Consider the following 14765-nt stretch of genomic DNA (forward strand, 5'->3'; position numbering starts at 1 on the left):
CCTTAATCTCTGGAAAAACTAAATAGTTTGAGTTTCTTAAGTCTCTTACCATAAGGCAAGTTCCTAGACTTTGAATCATTCTTGAACATCTCTCCTGAAACCTTTCTAATTGTTTCAACATCCCTTTGAAGTGGGGAACCAGATCTGGGCAAAGTATTCCAGGACAGAAATCTCTAATATAGCATAGAGAGACAGTAACACTTCTGTGCTCCTGCTTGATAATCCTCTGATTTTATGACCAAAGATTACATTTGCCTTTATATCTGCTGTATGCCATTGGAAGCTCTTGTTCAGTGGGTTACCTACCATGACCCTTATATTACTTTAGTGTCACTGCACTCCAGGATACAGTGATGTGTTAGTTAATCTAAAATTAACTAGCCCAATGATTATTTCCACGCAAGACCTGGGATCAGGAAGTAACAGGAAGGAAACAAGATTCCTGGAGAAAGATTTCTAGACTGATTCCAACAGTTCTTACAAGTTCATTGAATGAGCTCCTAGTATGTGACCCTGGAGACTGGTCTGGGGAATGATACGACTCCTGAGAATGGCCAAAGGCCATTAATCTAAAGAAAACACATGAGCCACATTGTAAGGTATTTTCCAAGCTCTTCCCCTTATCATTTGCCTTTTATTCTCCATTTCAGTTAGTTACATTTCTACTAGTTTCCATCAGGATTGTGCATGCACCTTGACATGTTCACAAAGTTCCACAATACAAAGTTTCACAACTGGGATAATCCCTACATTCAGGGTACCAGGGTGACAAACAGATTCTGGAGAAATTCTCAATAAATAGGATGGGGAGAACATAATTCACACTCCGTACCAACTACAGTTATTCATATAGACATAGAATAGACTAGATCAATTTACCACAAAACTCACAAAAAATAATTGATCAAAGAATATCTCTCTTATGCAAAATATACATTTTAAGATATAATTTTAATACATATTTTATATTTATTGATGTTGCTTCTGTGATACTTTGAATAAAAAAATCCCCAAATACTCTTGCTGCCAGAATTTTATTTCTTATAATATAGTCTGAGGTAACAATGAAAAAAAACTGTGTACTGTGAACCAAGTCTGTGATGTTTGTTTGCAGTCACATTTCTCTTAGCAAGGTGGAAAGTAAACAAAAATTGGCATGTACACTAGAGTTCATTAAAATATAGATACGGCAAATTGGGAAAGCAAGGACTTGTAGCAAAACCCACACTGTCCATGGTCATGATCTTTGCAAAAAATATTTTTGTTATGAGGGAAGTGAAGACAGTTGTAGTTTACATCACTATCATTACAAGTGTGTCCCTTTGCATGATCCACAGCACGACCATTACTTGCAGGAACCAGAAGAATATACAGAGAGAGGCACATGGGCCTTTGCATGGAGTCTAAGATCTGATGACTTTGAATTCAGCTTCCCTTAACATAGATGGCAAAAGCTGATGTTCCATGCACATACATTGTATTTACAGTGGACTCATCAACAGTGACTAGTCACCTCTTCCACTGGCAGCAGCAATGAAATCAGTCCTTCATCTTCATAACAATCTCTACTTCCCAGGTGGCAGCTCAGTGACCTGTCCAATGCACGAGTTGTTTATCATGGCCCATTCAGCAGCAGTAGCCTCTTTCCAGTACAGTCCTTGGTATGGCTAAATTCCATTGTCCCTTTTTCAGCAGTCAAAAATCCATGATAAATTCTGTACAACACTGTAGTCAATATAACAGCAGCACCAGATATTATATTAATTCCTTTGCTAAAAACCTGTTTGCAATTATCTCTTTCTATTGGCAATGATTTACCAAATCTAAATCAACGTACATCTCTAAATATCAGAAATGTATACTTTGATAAACACATTATAGTACAAGAAGTCTGACATGCAGGTCATGCTGTAGGGCTAGACTATATACAGAAGGACATGTTACATGATCAACAATAAAAATTATTTTTCGTCCTAACAAAAATAAATTAATATATGACAGTCAGGGATTATTCAACACTCTCATGGATCTCTTAAAACTTGGTTTTGGTGGGGGGAGGCTATTCCCTTAAGACTATATTATTAGGTGTTTTTTCCTCACAAGCTCAAAATATCAAATATGATATTGCATTCGTACTGTTGCGTAAATAACTTCTTGCTTTTTAAATTGAAAGAAAAAGTCACCAGAGGAGATACACTTTGAATACAATGCTGGTTGCTAGGTAGCACTATTGATGTAGCTGCAGTAGACAACCAGTCAGAATAGCAAAATCATTGCTACAACCCACATTTCAAAGATCTTCAGAGTTCCCACATTAGATAGGCTAAAGGATATTAGCTTACACTTGTAATACACAGTCTGTACTAAAAAGGGGGAAAGGAGAAACTATACTCAATAGTTTATCTTAAAAGATGGGGACATGTTGAAGGTTCCTCTGTGCTTTATGGAGACAGATGAAGAATACAGCAGACATTAGCAAAACAGACAGACGAAACAACATATAGGACAAAGCACCTCAAAAAAACCACAAAAAACCCACCAACTTAAGACATTTATGAAGCTCGTGAATCATATTTAAGGCTGGTCAAACCCCTTTTGAGAACTACTGCCCTCCTGTATTTGTCCAGAAAAAAAGCAATAATCTTCTCGCTTTTACATGGCACTCTGCCTCTGAAAATGTTGAAGAACCCTGGAGTAGAAAAATGACTACAGTACCAAGCAGCACTTGCTAGATTAAAATTGCAAGCCTGGATGGTGTTTACCTTTCTTTCATGTTTTGTGCCTTCCCCATGCCATTAAGAAAGAGATCTGGCCTCAGCTTGCGTGTAACCAGTAATGACAACCTCTTTGCAGTTATCTGTGTGCAAACAACCGGAGACATTCAGAACTCTGGTACATCAATCTAGTTCCAAAGTAAGTTAATCAAGAAATAAAACCATTTAAAAAACAAATAATTTTTCAAAAAAATTAAAAAAGGTTAAACAACAAAAAACAATCCCACATACAGACCATTTCATCAGTGTTTTCATATCAGCAGGATGGTACAATGCGAGAATACACATCTAGAGCCATCTATGGTCCCAGTAATCGGCAACGTTGCTGTCAGGTGATGGAGACAGGATGATCCATGCAAATGATCAGACCCAAATCACATTGTGTGCAACAAAGACAAGATTCCAGACATCTTCAGAATGGGTTAGAGTCACAAGTAGTGAAGGTCCAATGGAGTGATTATCTTTTGGAAGCACATTGTTTTAAATATATCTCCCTGAAAATACACTTATTTATTGAATATACTGGCCAATGGAGTCTACTAGCTGTCCTTTTATTGCCATAGTAAAGTAGGACAATATAGTAGATTAAAGGAGAAGCACTACTTTAGACAATCTTAAAAGCCAAGATAAGAATCTTCAGCTATCCAAGTGACATTTCTTACTATTGACATTTATATCATGCAGAATTTATACTGTATTTATGGAGCCTACAGTTAATGCTACATTTATTTCCATTATGTGGTAAACAGTATTTGAATGAATGCTATGTAGCCGATTGATGCCATCTGGTTTACAAGATAGATGGGATGGGAGATCGAGAACGTCTCAGAGGACAAGGTGAGCTGTAGGGTGATGTTACTGGAGACAGTCTCAGAGCATTGCCTGCCAAGCCAGCTATGTTGTTTAAGCTTCGGGATTTTTCATATCCTTTTATGAGAAAATGCACAGACATCAGTTGAATTCAGCCAGAAAAAAGACAAAGACAAACAATACAATGCAATGTAATCAAATGTGCTATTTTGGGTTCAAAGGGATCTTGCCTGCAAAAAGCTCACTGCTGAGACAAAAGGGGGGAAAAGGAAAAAAAGGAATCTTAACGTAACTGTCCTTTCCAATGAGATAAAACAAAGCCATCACAAATCACAGGTACTACATACTTTTAGATTCCTTTTTCAGTACAATGCCACTGATTTTAGTAGGGTTCAACTGTGTGTAAATAAAGTAAATATTTAATCATTCATAGAGTGCTATTAATTGATCGCTGTAAATTGTGTCATCTGGGTAATATACTCAAGGTCTTTAAAAACATCAGATTGTAAAAAAGTATTAGAAAGATATAATCTGTGTTACACCCATTTCTTAATATGAGCAGATTTTCCTTAAAAACAGACAACTATATAAAGTTATTTTATAGTTACTCATATAGAGGATGAAATGATGTTATTGTAAAGAAGCTCTGTCTCCAGAAATGTTAAGGCTCGGACTTTGTTTCTAATATAAATGCATAATAAGATGGCTGAGTTTGCACATTTGCAGTTTCAGATTTGCAGAGGTAAATCACAATATTTGCAGTCTTTATTTAACTAATTCTAATGAAAAGCACAACATGACTGCTCAGAAGCCTAAAGTGATGAAAAGTTAATTATGAAATGGGATAGTCACAGCTAAAAGCTCTCACAATTTGGAAGGAACATTGCACTTGCAAACATTTCTGTTCACGAGTATTGTGAGCTGAATCTACCCCCTTTATGCTATGTATAGATTGTTCTGAATTTAGTAGAGGCTTTTAAAGCACCAGAAAAATATTGTCATTGTCTTACTGCCTTAGAACTCAAAGAGAGGGGGGCCACATTACTAATGTTACACAATAAAATCTGAATAATTGTCCCCATAATGAGTTAACCCCATTGGTTTGCACAGAAACGTTCAAAGATCGCATCCAGAAGAGTATCACAAAGTACAAACATTTCAGGATGTTTCCTCCCCCATTCACCTTCAAATGTTTACTTATACTAGAAGATGTGAGCCCTAAGCCTTCAAATACTTATGTGCAAATTAACTGTAAGCACAAATAGTCCTACTGACTCCATGATGCTACTTACTTAAAGCTAAGCATATATCTAAGCAGTTAGCAAGACTGGGGCATTTACATGTAAGGTATTTGGAATGAAATCATAAGATTCTTGCTGAAGAACATTAAACAGGCAGATGAATATACAGATGATCAGTTATTTGATCATCTTCTAGATAGTATAATTTTTGTGATATACTCTCAACTGATCATTTAAATGTATATCATATTAGGAACAGGTGATTAGCAGTTTTAGTAAAATCTGGTCTTATGTGCCGGGGTCTCCCCAAAATTCATGTTCTTTAAGGAAGAAACTTTGTCTTCTTTTGTGTTTGTACAGGAACTAGCACATTTTAAACCATATTGTACCCAAATCATATATAATAAAAATAGTAATATTCTTCCCTTTCTCAAAAATTTTTGACTGCTGTACTGAGAACATTTGCTAAAAGCAAAACTATAATCTAAAGTCTGCTAATACATTGTACAGTGTGATCTACAGATTGTAAAAGCAGGTTGGATTGTGATGCTTCACAAACCTCCAGTTCATTTCAAAATCATTTTCAGAGTTTCTACAGGTATTTGCACAGATTACAAAGAACTAAGCTTGAGAAAAAAGATCTATTTTTATTCATATTTGTCCAAATCACTTGGAAACATGTGTGACAACATGGGAATATGATAGTTCAAAAGAAATTAGGTGATATTTTTACCTCAACTTAGAAAGATAATATTTTGTCATGTTTTCTTTTCCTTTTTTTAAATGACAAAAGCAAAAGAGTTGGCAAGTAGGGAAAGTCAAATATACCGTATATTCCGGCGTACAAGATGACCTCTGAAGTTAAAAAACATCCCCCAAAAATCGGGGGTCGTCTTGTACGCCGGATGCCCCGCCGCCGGAGCCCCTCCGCGGCTTTGAAAGCTTCGGGGGAAGCCGGCGGGGGGGCATCCCAGGCGCGCATGGGCTGCCCCCCCGCCGGAGCCCCTCCGCGGCTTTGAAAGCCCCGGAGGGGCTCCGGCGGGGGGGGGGGCAGCCCAGGCGCTCCTGGCGGCTTTGCTCCCGGTGCCTCTGGTCTGCTGGGGACCATCTCCAGCAGACCAGGGACACTGGGAGCAAAGGAGGCGGAGGGGCGCTGGGGTATAAGATGAAACCCTATCTTTTAATTAAAAAGATGGGGGTCGTCTTATACGCCCAGTCGCCCTATACGCCGGAAAATACGGTACTATGATAAGAAGAATGAGATTTGAAGAACGAGAAAAAAATACACAGAATGGATGGAAGCTGGGAGTAAGGGTTTGATCCAAAACCCAGTAAAGTCAGTGAGAATTTGCAATGAAAGGGCAAAAGCTTGAAACTGAAAATAAAAAATGCATTTGATGTGTGAATTACATTTCAGATATTCAAATTGTTTTGATAATGTCCTGAGAAGGTGTGTCTAGACTACAGGGTTTTGTTGACAAAACTGTACCTGCGTCTATACTACCGCCACATTCTGTCGACAGTAAGTCACCTTTTTTCGATAGTACTCTGTTGAAAAAGGTGCTATTGCATGCAAACTGCTTTTTTGAAAGAGAGCGTCTAGACTCTCTTTTGAAAAAGTGGCTTGCTTTGTCGACAGTACTGGTTGTAGTCTAGATGCTCTTTTTCGACAGAGGCTTTTTCGACAGTATCTTTCGACAAAGCCTCAGTTGAAAAAAGCCTGTAGTCTAGATGTACCCAGAGTGTTTTCAGATTATGAAGTAACAATCTGTGTTGAATAAACTTTAGGGCCAATAATCAATGTACTTTGCTTATAGTTAAGATTATGGTTAGAGACAGTCAAAAATTTTCAGTCAGAAAATATTCCCAACAAATAATATAACTACATTGAAACCAAATATTTTCCATGAGAAAATGTCAATTTCAATAACATAATTCAGATTTCTTGGGGAAATTTTGAAACCTCTTTTTATCAGATATTAAATTTAAAATGTTGTTTTGGACTTTTTGTTTCAATGGATAGAATCTGTGAGCAAAACATATTTTTACAATTGATCAGGTACCCTTGCACATAATATTATTGCAATTGCCCTTGTTATTACCACATATTAATGGATAATCATATTCTTCTGCAGTTAGAGTAGTTATGCACAGATATGCAATGGTGCACACTTACATTCACATTTCTGCATAGAGGGGTTTGATTTTTTTTAAAGTGTACCATTGTGGCTAGAAGAATGACCAACAGAAGTTAGAACTAAACTCTTAGCTTCAGTTGGTTGGACAAATACATTTGTGGGGAAAAGAACTGGTAGAAAACTTGCAGCAAAAAAATGTGCTCGAGTTTCAAAAAATCAATTTTTAACTAGATCCAGTGTCAAACATACAGATGGTGAATTCTGATAGCTGTAGCACATAACGATTCAGAGATCTGCGTCTTTAGTCACATAGATGCAATTCACAAAGGGTCAAAACTACTTCCTACAGAAGTCAATCAAAAGAATCAAATTGACTTCTACGAGCATTGGCAAGATTTTCAGCAGTGATTAACACTGGCCTGGCTCTGCTCCCTTTTAAGTCAGTGGAAGTTGAGATTGGTCAATGCTGAAAACTTTTGAAAAACTCACTGAAGACCCCACAAGATGCTGAGAAATTAGACTGGAGCATGTTCAGTTTCTTATAGGTATTTAGCACCCTGCAGGACGAGACCCTAACTACACCACACCACAATTCTGGCTGGTGGAGACCATTCCATGCAATAACCTTCCAGCATTTAGTGCTATTGCTGTACTGATAAATTCCCTTGGGACATCATAAACTTGGCTTTCAATTCAAATATCTTCCGAATGGCTGGATAGAATGCCATTTAATAGGTTTGGCTGTGCTCAGTAGAAAAACCTTTGGGATCATTTAATTTGTCAGCCCCTTTAAATGGCACTAATGTGGATATCATTTTTTTAAGTATTAAATGCAAACTATTGCTATTATATAATTAATTTGTCTTTTAGGAGGATTTAGTTGCTTTTTAAAGTCCATGAGTGATTTAATGAGAAAGATCCACATTGCGGTCTTTTTAGGGTAAAGAAAAATGAAGGTGCAAGAATAATGATTGTCAGATCACCACAAAGCACTGTTGGAGAAGGGACTGGTGAAAATAAAGAATGTTTTCTAGAACAAAGGGCCAGAAAAGGAAAGGATAAAGCAAGAGAAAGAACAAAAAACCTCATTGAATCTAATACAGTCTTTCCTTACAGAGCAGTTGTTCACATCTTATTTTACTTGAAGTTTGCTTTTCACAAGTACATTGCTGAGTGACCTTTTAGGATCTAATGAAAGAAGTCCATACCTTTCCTGATCCCTCCATCAGTAGCACACGTGTAATCACCTGTTGTCAGTAGGAAACATGTTCCCCCTCTTCTGTTTTTGTCTCTGGTACTAGAACGTCTGATTGGTGGGTGCCTTTCCCCAGGTGAGTGTGGCTGCTCACTTCCTGCACTGTCTTCACCTGATAACACTGGTTAAAGCACCATGCCCATTTACAGACAATAATGAACGCGGAAATGAGACATCACAAAGAGCTTATGTCGAATGCCGGATATTCCCATTGCTCAAGTACAAAAAACAGTAATAATGTCATGATAAGAATAAAGAAAAAGATTGCAATTCATCATTAGTCACTCCAAAATGCAGTAAAAGGGCAAAAGTCCATGTTTTATTCAAGAACAAATCATCTTTTGAATATCCCAGCCCTATTTGAGATATCTCCTGATGTTTGGCTAGCTAATATAAAATAAAATGTCATCAGATAAAAGGCTATTTTACTGAATTACATGCCTTTATAGACTCTAACCTTTCCAACAGAAGTCAGTCTCAACTGTTTTAATATGGCGTTCCTTTCCTTGACTAACTTCTTTATTAAAAATTAAGTCATGTTAATCATTTTGCCATAGAATAGTTTTTAAAAAAAATAACATTTGATATAGGAATTAAATAATAAATGTTTAGAGCCAACGCCTGCCCTGAGATGCTCAATTAACATTAATTGCAATGGGAGTAACATTTAATCACATTTACCTGAGGGCTAAATGTGGTCCATAGTCAGTATGGTTACAATTTAGTACATAACAGAATCTCTGCATTGCCTACTTTTGTTTTCCCAAAAGAATAAGGATATAGTATTTCCGGGTCCAGCTCAAGAAACCATCCCTTTTAAGAAAAGCACTTAACCATGTATATAAATGTTTTCCTGAACTGAACAAATGGCTATATTCTGCCTTGAAATTATGCACAACCGTCCTTCTATCTACCCAAGAAATTAAATTAAAATATGGAGCACAAATGGTGGCACTATCAGAGAGAAAAAAACAGAAGTATATCACCTTAAGATTGCATGTTTTTTTCTCTCTAACTTCAAGGATTATAACACCTTGTAAATAAATCTGCAGACTCACTAGAACTATCTATTTGCTCTGTCACACAGAGCCTCCTCCCTTCTGGAATGTCTTTAGCAGGACTTGATGACATAGAAAATCTGTTGTCATTAACACTTTGAAGATGCTGTCTGAAAATGCATATCAGTCAAGCACCGTAAAACTAACTATATTCCACCCACATCACAACATCATCCAAAAGTTTTTCTCTCTTTCTTGATACCTTTAGAATTTTTAAAAAACTTGTTACCTTTGCTTGAGAACTCTCTTAAAGAGCTCTCTCTTTAATTGATCTTCTTTTCACCTAAGACTAAGCACTGGTATAGTGTCAGAACAGAATTAAGATACTTTTCACAATCACAAATTTTCAAAGATTCTTCCTTCTAAAGAATGAAGTCCAGCTACTGTAGCACTGAAAGGCATGTTTTGTGCTATTACTACTATTGAATTTAAAAAAGGAGCCTAATGGTTTATACGGAAACTTGAAGAGTTAACAGCTTGGGGGGGGGGGGGGGAAGCCTTGTGACTAGAAATGGTCCGAAATTTTCTGAGAATTTTGTTTTTCTGCCAGAAAATGCTGATTCATTGAAAACTTTTTCAGAAACTTGTTTAGAGTGGTACAAAATGGGGCCACAGCCCACTTTGAGAAAAACTGGTTTAGAGTGGTGCTGATGAATGCCATTTTTAGTTTTTCCCAAAAAGTTTTACTTCAACTTAATATCTGACATATCAGAATAACAGGGGGAAAATGTGATGTCCCATATAACACAGATGTGGGAAGTACTTCTAGACAGCAACTTGAAGTACTGAATGGAAAGATATCTGAAATCTAGAAGCCAGATTTCTATATTATTCCTTCTGCTGGCTTTTACAAGGTAATGCACTTGCTTCTTTTAAATTACTTCTTGTATTGCATCTTACATAATATGCCATTATGTGCCATAGGCAAAGCTGACACAAGAGACAAACACCAAGCAGAACAGCATGGAGTTCAACGGTGTGGAACACAGTAGCTGTTCACAGAGTCACAATCATGCAGGAAAACAAAAGAACATCAGTACAATGAAACAAACAACAGGCAAAATAAATGGTCGGTGTCATCAGCAGAAAAGCATTCACAACATAGCAAGCAAACTGTATAGACCAGCTATGCACAGACCTGGGAATGTCATTAGAACTGTTTTGCCCTCTACAAGGCTGAAACACGCAAACACTGGAGGAAAGGGAGAGGGGAAGGAACTACATTTTCTAGTTGTAGATTTAATTCTTTCTGACATCTACCAAACACACTGGTCTATAAAGTATTTAGAGGACATGCATTTGAGAGTCTGTCCTACCTGATCTGTTGTGTTCCATCAGCCGGTTGTCTTTGCCCAGGCAGACATCTCCCTGTGTGCTATTGCAGGCCATATTCAAGTCTGTCTTGCAAAATGTAGGGGAGCTCGCCTGAGGAGCAGGAGGGATGTGCTTCTTCCTCTTTCTTGGAAGTTTCTGTTTTGCCATTGCCAGAGAGTAGTACATTCCAAAATTGTTAACAATGACAGGCACAGGCATAGCTATGGTCAGCACGCCAGCGAGAGCACACAGAGCACCCACCAACATGCCAGACCAAGTCCGAGGATACATGTCCCCATACCCCAGGGTAGTCATGGTGACGACAGCCCACCAAAAGCCAATGGGGATATTTTTGAACTGTGTGTGCTCGCTAGCAGATGGATCATTGGGTTGGGCCCCTACTCGCTCAGCATAATAGATCATGGTGGCAAATATCAATACACCTAGTGCCAGGAATATTATCAGCAGCAAAAACTCATTGGTGCTAGCCCGGAGTGTGTGGCCCAGCACTCTGAGGCCTACAAAGTGCCGGGTGAGCTTGAAGATGCGCAGGATTCTCACAAATCTCACCACCCTGAGGAAACCAAGCACGTCTTTAGCAGCTTTGGAGGAGAGCCCACTAAGGCCAACCTCTAGGTAAAAGGGCAGGATGGCCACAAAGTCAATGATATTCAAGAGGTTTTTGATGAATTCAAGTTTATTAGGTGAAAAAACAACACGGACTAAAAATTCAAATGTAAACCACACCACGCAGACTCCTTCCACATACGTCAGAGCTGGATCTGTCTCAATTTCATACTGTAGAACCATCTCTGTGCTGTTGACAACATGCTCAGTTTTGTTTATAATAGTATTGAAAGCCTCATGGGTTTCCAAGCAAAAGGTAGTGATTGAAACTAGGATGAAGAATAAAGATGCAAATGCAATGAACTGTGAAGAAAAGGAAAGAAAAAGGAAATCAGAACCATAAAATAATTTACATTAATAGAGTAATCAGCATAATCAATCACACATTTTACATTGTACTTTTACATTGTATACCACAATTAACACAAAGGCTCCCAAAGTGATTCCAGACTTATTAAATCTAAACAATACCCAAGGTGAAGAATGACAGCCAACCCTTGCACTGCATGATTAACAAAAATATGGTGATAGGGGAACTGTTCACCAAGGCATCAAGGTAACCATGTTTCATACAAAAAGTGACACTGGATTTTTGATGTCCATACTCAGCAGGCATGACTCTAGTTTTCAAAGTTTAATGTAAAAGATACCTCCAGCCCCATGGTTCTTGGTCTCTGAAAGAGGTATGACAGGTTGAGTTGATCTAATGAGATTTGAGACTGTAGTTCACAAAATTGAGACATGTTTCTAAGAATATTGGCTATATCCTCTGAATAAGTCACCAACATGAAAAAGACAAGAAGCAATGGACTTAAATTGCAGAAATATCACTGGAGATATTTAAGAGCAGGTTAGATATACATCAATCAAGGATGATCTAGATGGTTCTTGGTCCTGCTGTGAGAGCAAGGGACTGGACTGGATGACATCTCGAGGTCCCTTCTAGTTCTAGGATACTATGACATTTGTTGTACAAAAAAATTGGATGTTAACAGCTGGTATTCATTTTGATTTTCATCAATTCATAGATGTAGCTCATCCATTTCAGAAACATTTCTGTTGTGTTACACATGGAACTGATACGGTAACTCTGTATAGTTGAATTTCCCCAAAACTTTCCATAATAGGACTATTTTCAATTGTTAGTAACTTTGCCAGATTTTTACTATCAAAGATGAAATGTCCTGTGCTGATTATCTGCCCTGGGTAGAATTTTTTTTAATGTATCCGCCCTTTGCAAAAGCAGTATTATGGGAAAAATATGTTTTTAGACCCTGTTACAAAAATCCATACAACTTTCTCATTGTAAACTGGTAGTACTCCCAGAAATTTGAAATCGGTGAGAGAATTTTCCTGGTGTCAGGGATGTTCCTTTTGCTATTCCTGAGAAGAACAGTACAAATTTGATCAAGTTATAAGCTTCTAAAAATGTCAATTCTCTCAAACATGGTAAGATTTGTTAATACTTGGCAGATACATTTTCCAAAGATTCCATCTGTACTGAGTATGCTTCAGCCTCAGGCTACAGTGCTTCAGCATGGCTGTTGCTGCAATCTCTCCTCTGGGCTGCTGTGAACCACTATGGTACCAGGCACCAGAAACTGAGAGTAGAGAAGCTGTTTCTCCTGTACTTTCAATAACCCCCTCTTTTGGCTCCCAAAACACTTGGACTTGAATACAGTGAAGATAATAGGGGAAAAGGAGCTGAAGGAGTAGAATGGAACAAGAAAATTGGAGGAGAAAATAGGATTGGAAGCTTGAGTGTGGGGGATATTGGGATTGACTAGGCAAGGAGTCTAGTGGAGTAACTGGGAATGGGGGTTGGAGCATGGGAATGGGGACTGCAGAAAAAACTGACATCAAATGAAGAGCCAGGGGAATTAGGGGGAGCAGACCCATGGAAAAAAAATTCTGAGATAATGTAATAAAGCATGGTATTGTAATGCATATAGGTTGGGGGGAGGGAGGGAAGGAATTAATTGCCCAGACAGGCTGAACTCAGATGTTTCCTAACCTTTAAGTTGTTTGACTTTGGAATCTTAACATTCTTTTAAAGTGGAGGCAGTTCGTGCATTATATTGTAGATTGCACTTTAAAGTGTATCTCTCTGTTCTTTTAAAAATGTTCAACACACAATATTTTCAAAGAGAAATTATGCTTGCTATCCACTTGAAAACAAACAAAAAAGGTGAGTAGATGGGGATTAATCTGTTATGAGTAGTTTATAATGGTCAGAAGAAAAAATTAATTTATATTCAGTTCTGAAACATGCCTATTTTATAGTTATATCTTATTCTCATGAAGGGTTAAATGTCTGCACACTGCATGGAGAATATTTTAAAACAACATAATAGAGGCTCTAACTAGATGTATATCCAAAATTTTAAAAAAATGAATAAGAGGAACAAAAAATGTCACCATGGCTAAATGACAGAGTAAAAGAGGCAGTTAAAGGCAAAAAGTGATCTTCAAAATATCTGAAGTCAAATTCAACTGAGGAAAATAGAAAACAGCATAAACTCTGGAAAATGGAAAATAAAAGTATAATTGGGCAGGCCAAGAAAAAAATTGAGGCGCAACTACCTATAAGACACAAATGAAGATCCATAGCAGAGGACTGATGGGAAGCCAGAGAAGGCTGGGGTAGCCTATGGGCAGGGCCATGCAAGGTTGTTTGTACCCACAACCCATGGTTATCAGGAATAAATAGTATTCACCCAAGAGTTCTGAAGGAATTCAAAGATGCAATTGAAGAACTATTAGCTGTGGTATATGACCTATCACTTAAATCAGACTCTGTAACAGATGACTGGAGGATAGCCAATGTAACAACAATTTTTGTAAAAGACTCCAGAGAAGACCTTGACAATTGTGGACCAGTAATTCTAACTTCAATACTAGGCAAATCAGTTGAAATTATAGCAAAGAACAGAATTATCAGACATAAAGATAAGCATTAGGTTGAGAGAGAAAAATAGCCTGAGACCATCTCAGACTGAGCTCAGGGGATCTGTATGAGCAATCTCCAAAGCCCTCATCTGCAAGGTCCCACTGGCTCAGTCTTCATCATATTTTTCAGTTTCAGGTGAAACCCTTGAGAGAGCTGGAGAGACAACACAAGCAGAAGGAGCAGCAAGCCGTTACTGACACCCAGCTGTTCATCTCCTTTACATGAAATGTAACCAGAATGAAATCCCATATTTCTTAATGCCCAGTTGAAATTATCCCCTCGATGAAGCACAGCTGGTGAAGGATGATCCCAGGCTAGACCAAGAAGATGCTGGTAGACAAAGAAAAACTCTTTGAAGTACTTGGTACCTGTATAACATTCCCCACTGTCAATGGCATTGCCCTCAGTCTTTTGCAAGACTGTTAGTTTAGGCTATGTCTACATAAGAGCATTATTTCAGAATAACTAATGTTATTGCAAAAAAACTTAGTCCATATCTACACACAAGCAGTTATTTCGACATCATGTTGAAAGTCCATCAGAGGACTTCTTACTCTGATTCCTGTAACTCTCATTTTGCGAGGAGTAAGGGACGTCG

General features: G+C 37.9%; 1 protein-coding gene across 3 annotated transcripts in view; it reads right to left on the reverse strand.

Moving 5' to 3' along the window:
- Window positions 1–608: 608 nt before the first annotated feature.
- KCNC2 (potassium voltage-gated channel subfamily C member 2) overlaps window positions 609–14765 on the reverse strand; it is an 80717-nt gene continuing 66560 nt past the window's right edge. For 2 of the 3 annotated variants that reach the window (XM_089779938.1, XM_089779949.1), the window contains exons 2-5: window positions 10593–11520; window positions 8172–8339; window positions 2763–2857; window positions 609–1725 (exon numbers count right to left, since the gene is read on the reverse strand). In XM_089779938.1, coding sequence (XP_089636064.1) covers window positions 2796–2857; window positions 8172–8339; window positions 10593–11400 — 1038 coding nt within the window. In that variant the 5' untranslated portion in view covers window positions 11401–11520 and the 3' untranslated portion in view covers window positions 609–1725; window positions 2763–2795. The remainder of the gene's footprint in view (window positions 1726–2762; window positions 2858–8171; window positions 8340–10592; window positions 11521–14765) is intronic. The other variant, XM_089779960.1, reaches the window with a different exon arrangement.

The sequence above is a fragment of the Pelodiscus sinensis genome, chromosome 1 (assembly GCF_052426305.1).
Source record: "Pelodiscus sinensis isolate ZL-2025 chromosome 1, ASM5242630v1, whole genome shotgun sequence".
Taxonomy (NCBI): Eukaryota; Metazoa; Chordata; order Testudines; family Trionychidae; genus Pelodiscus; species Pelodiscus sinensis.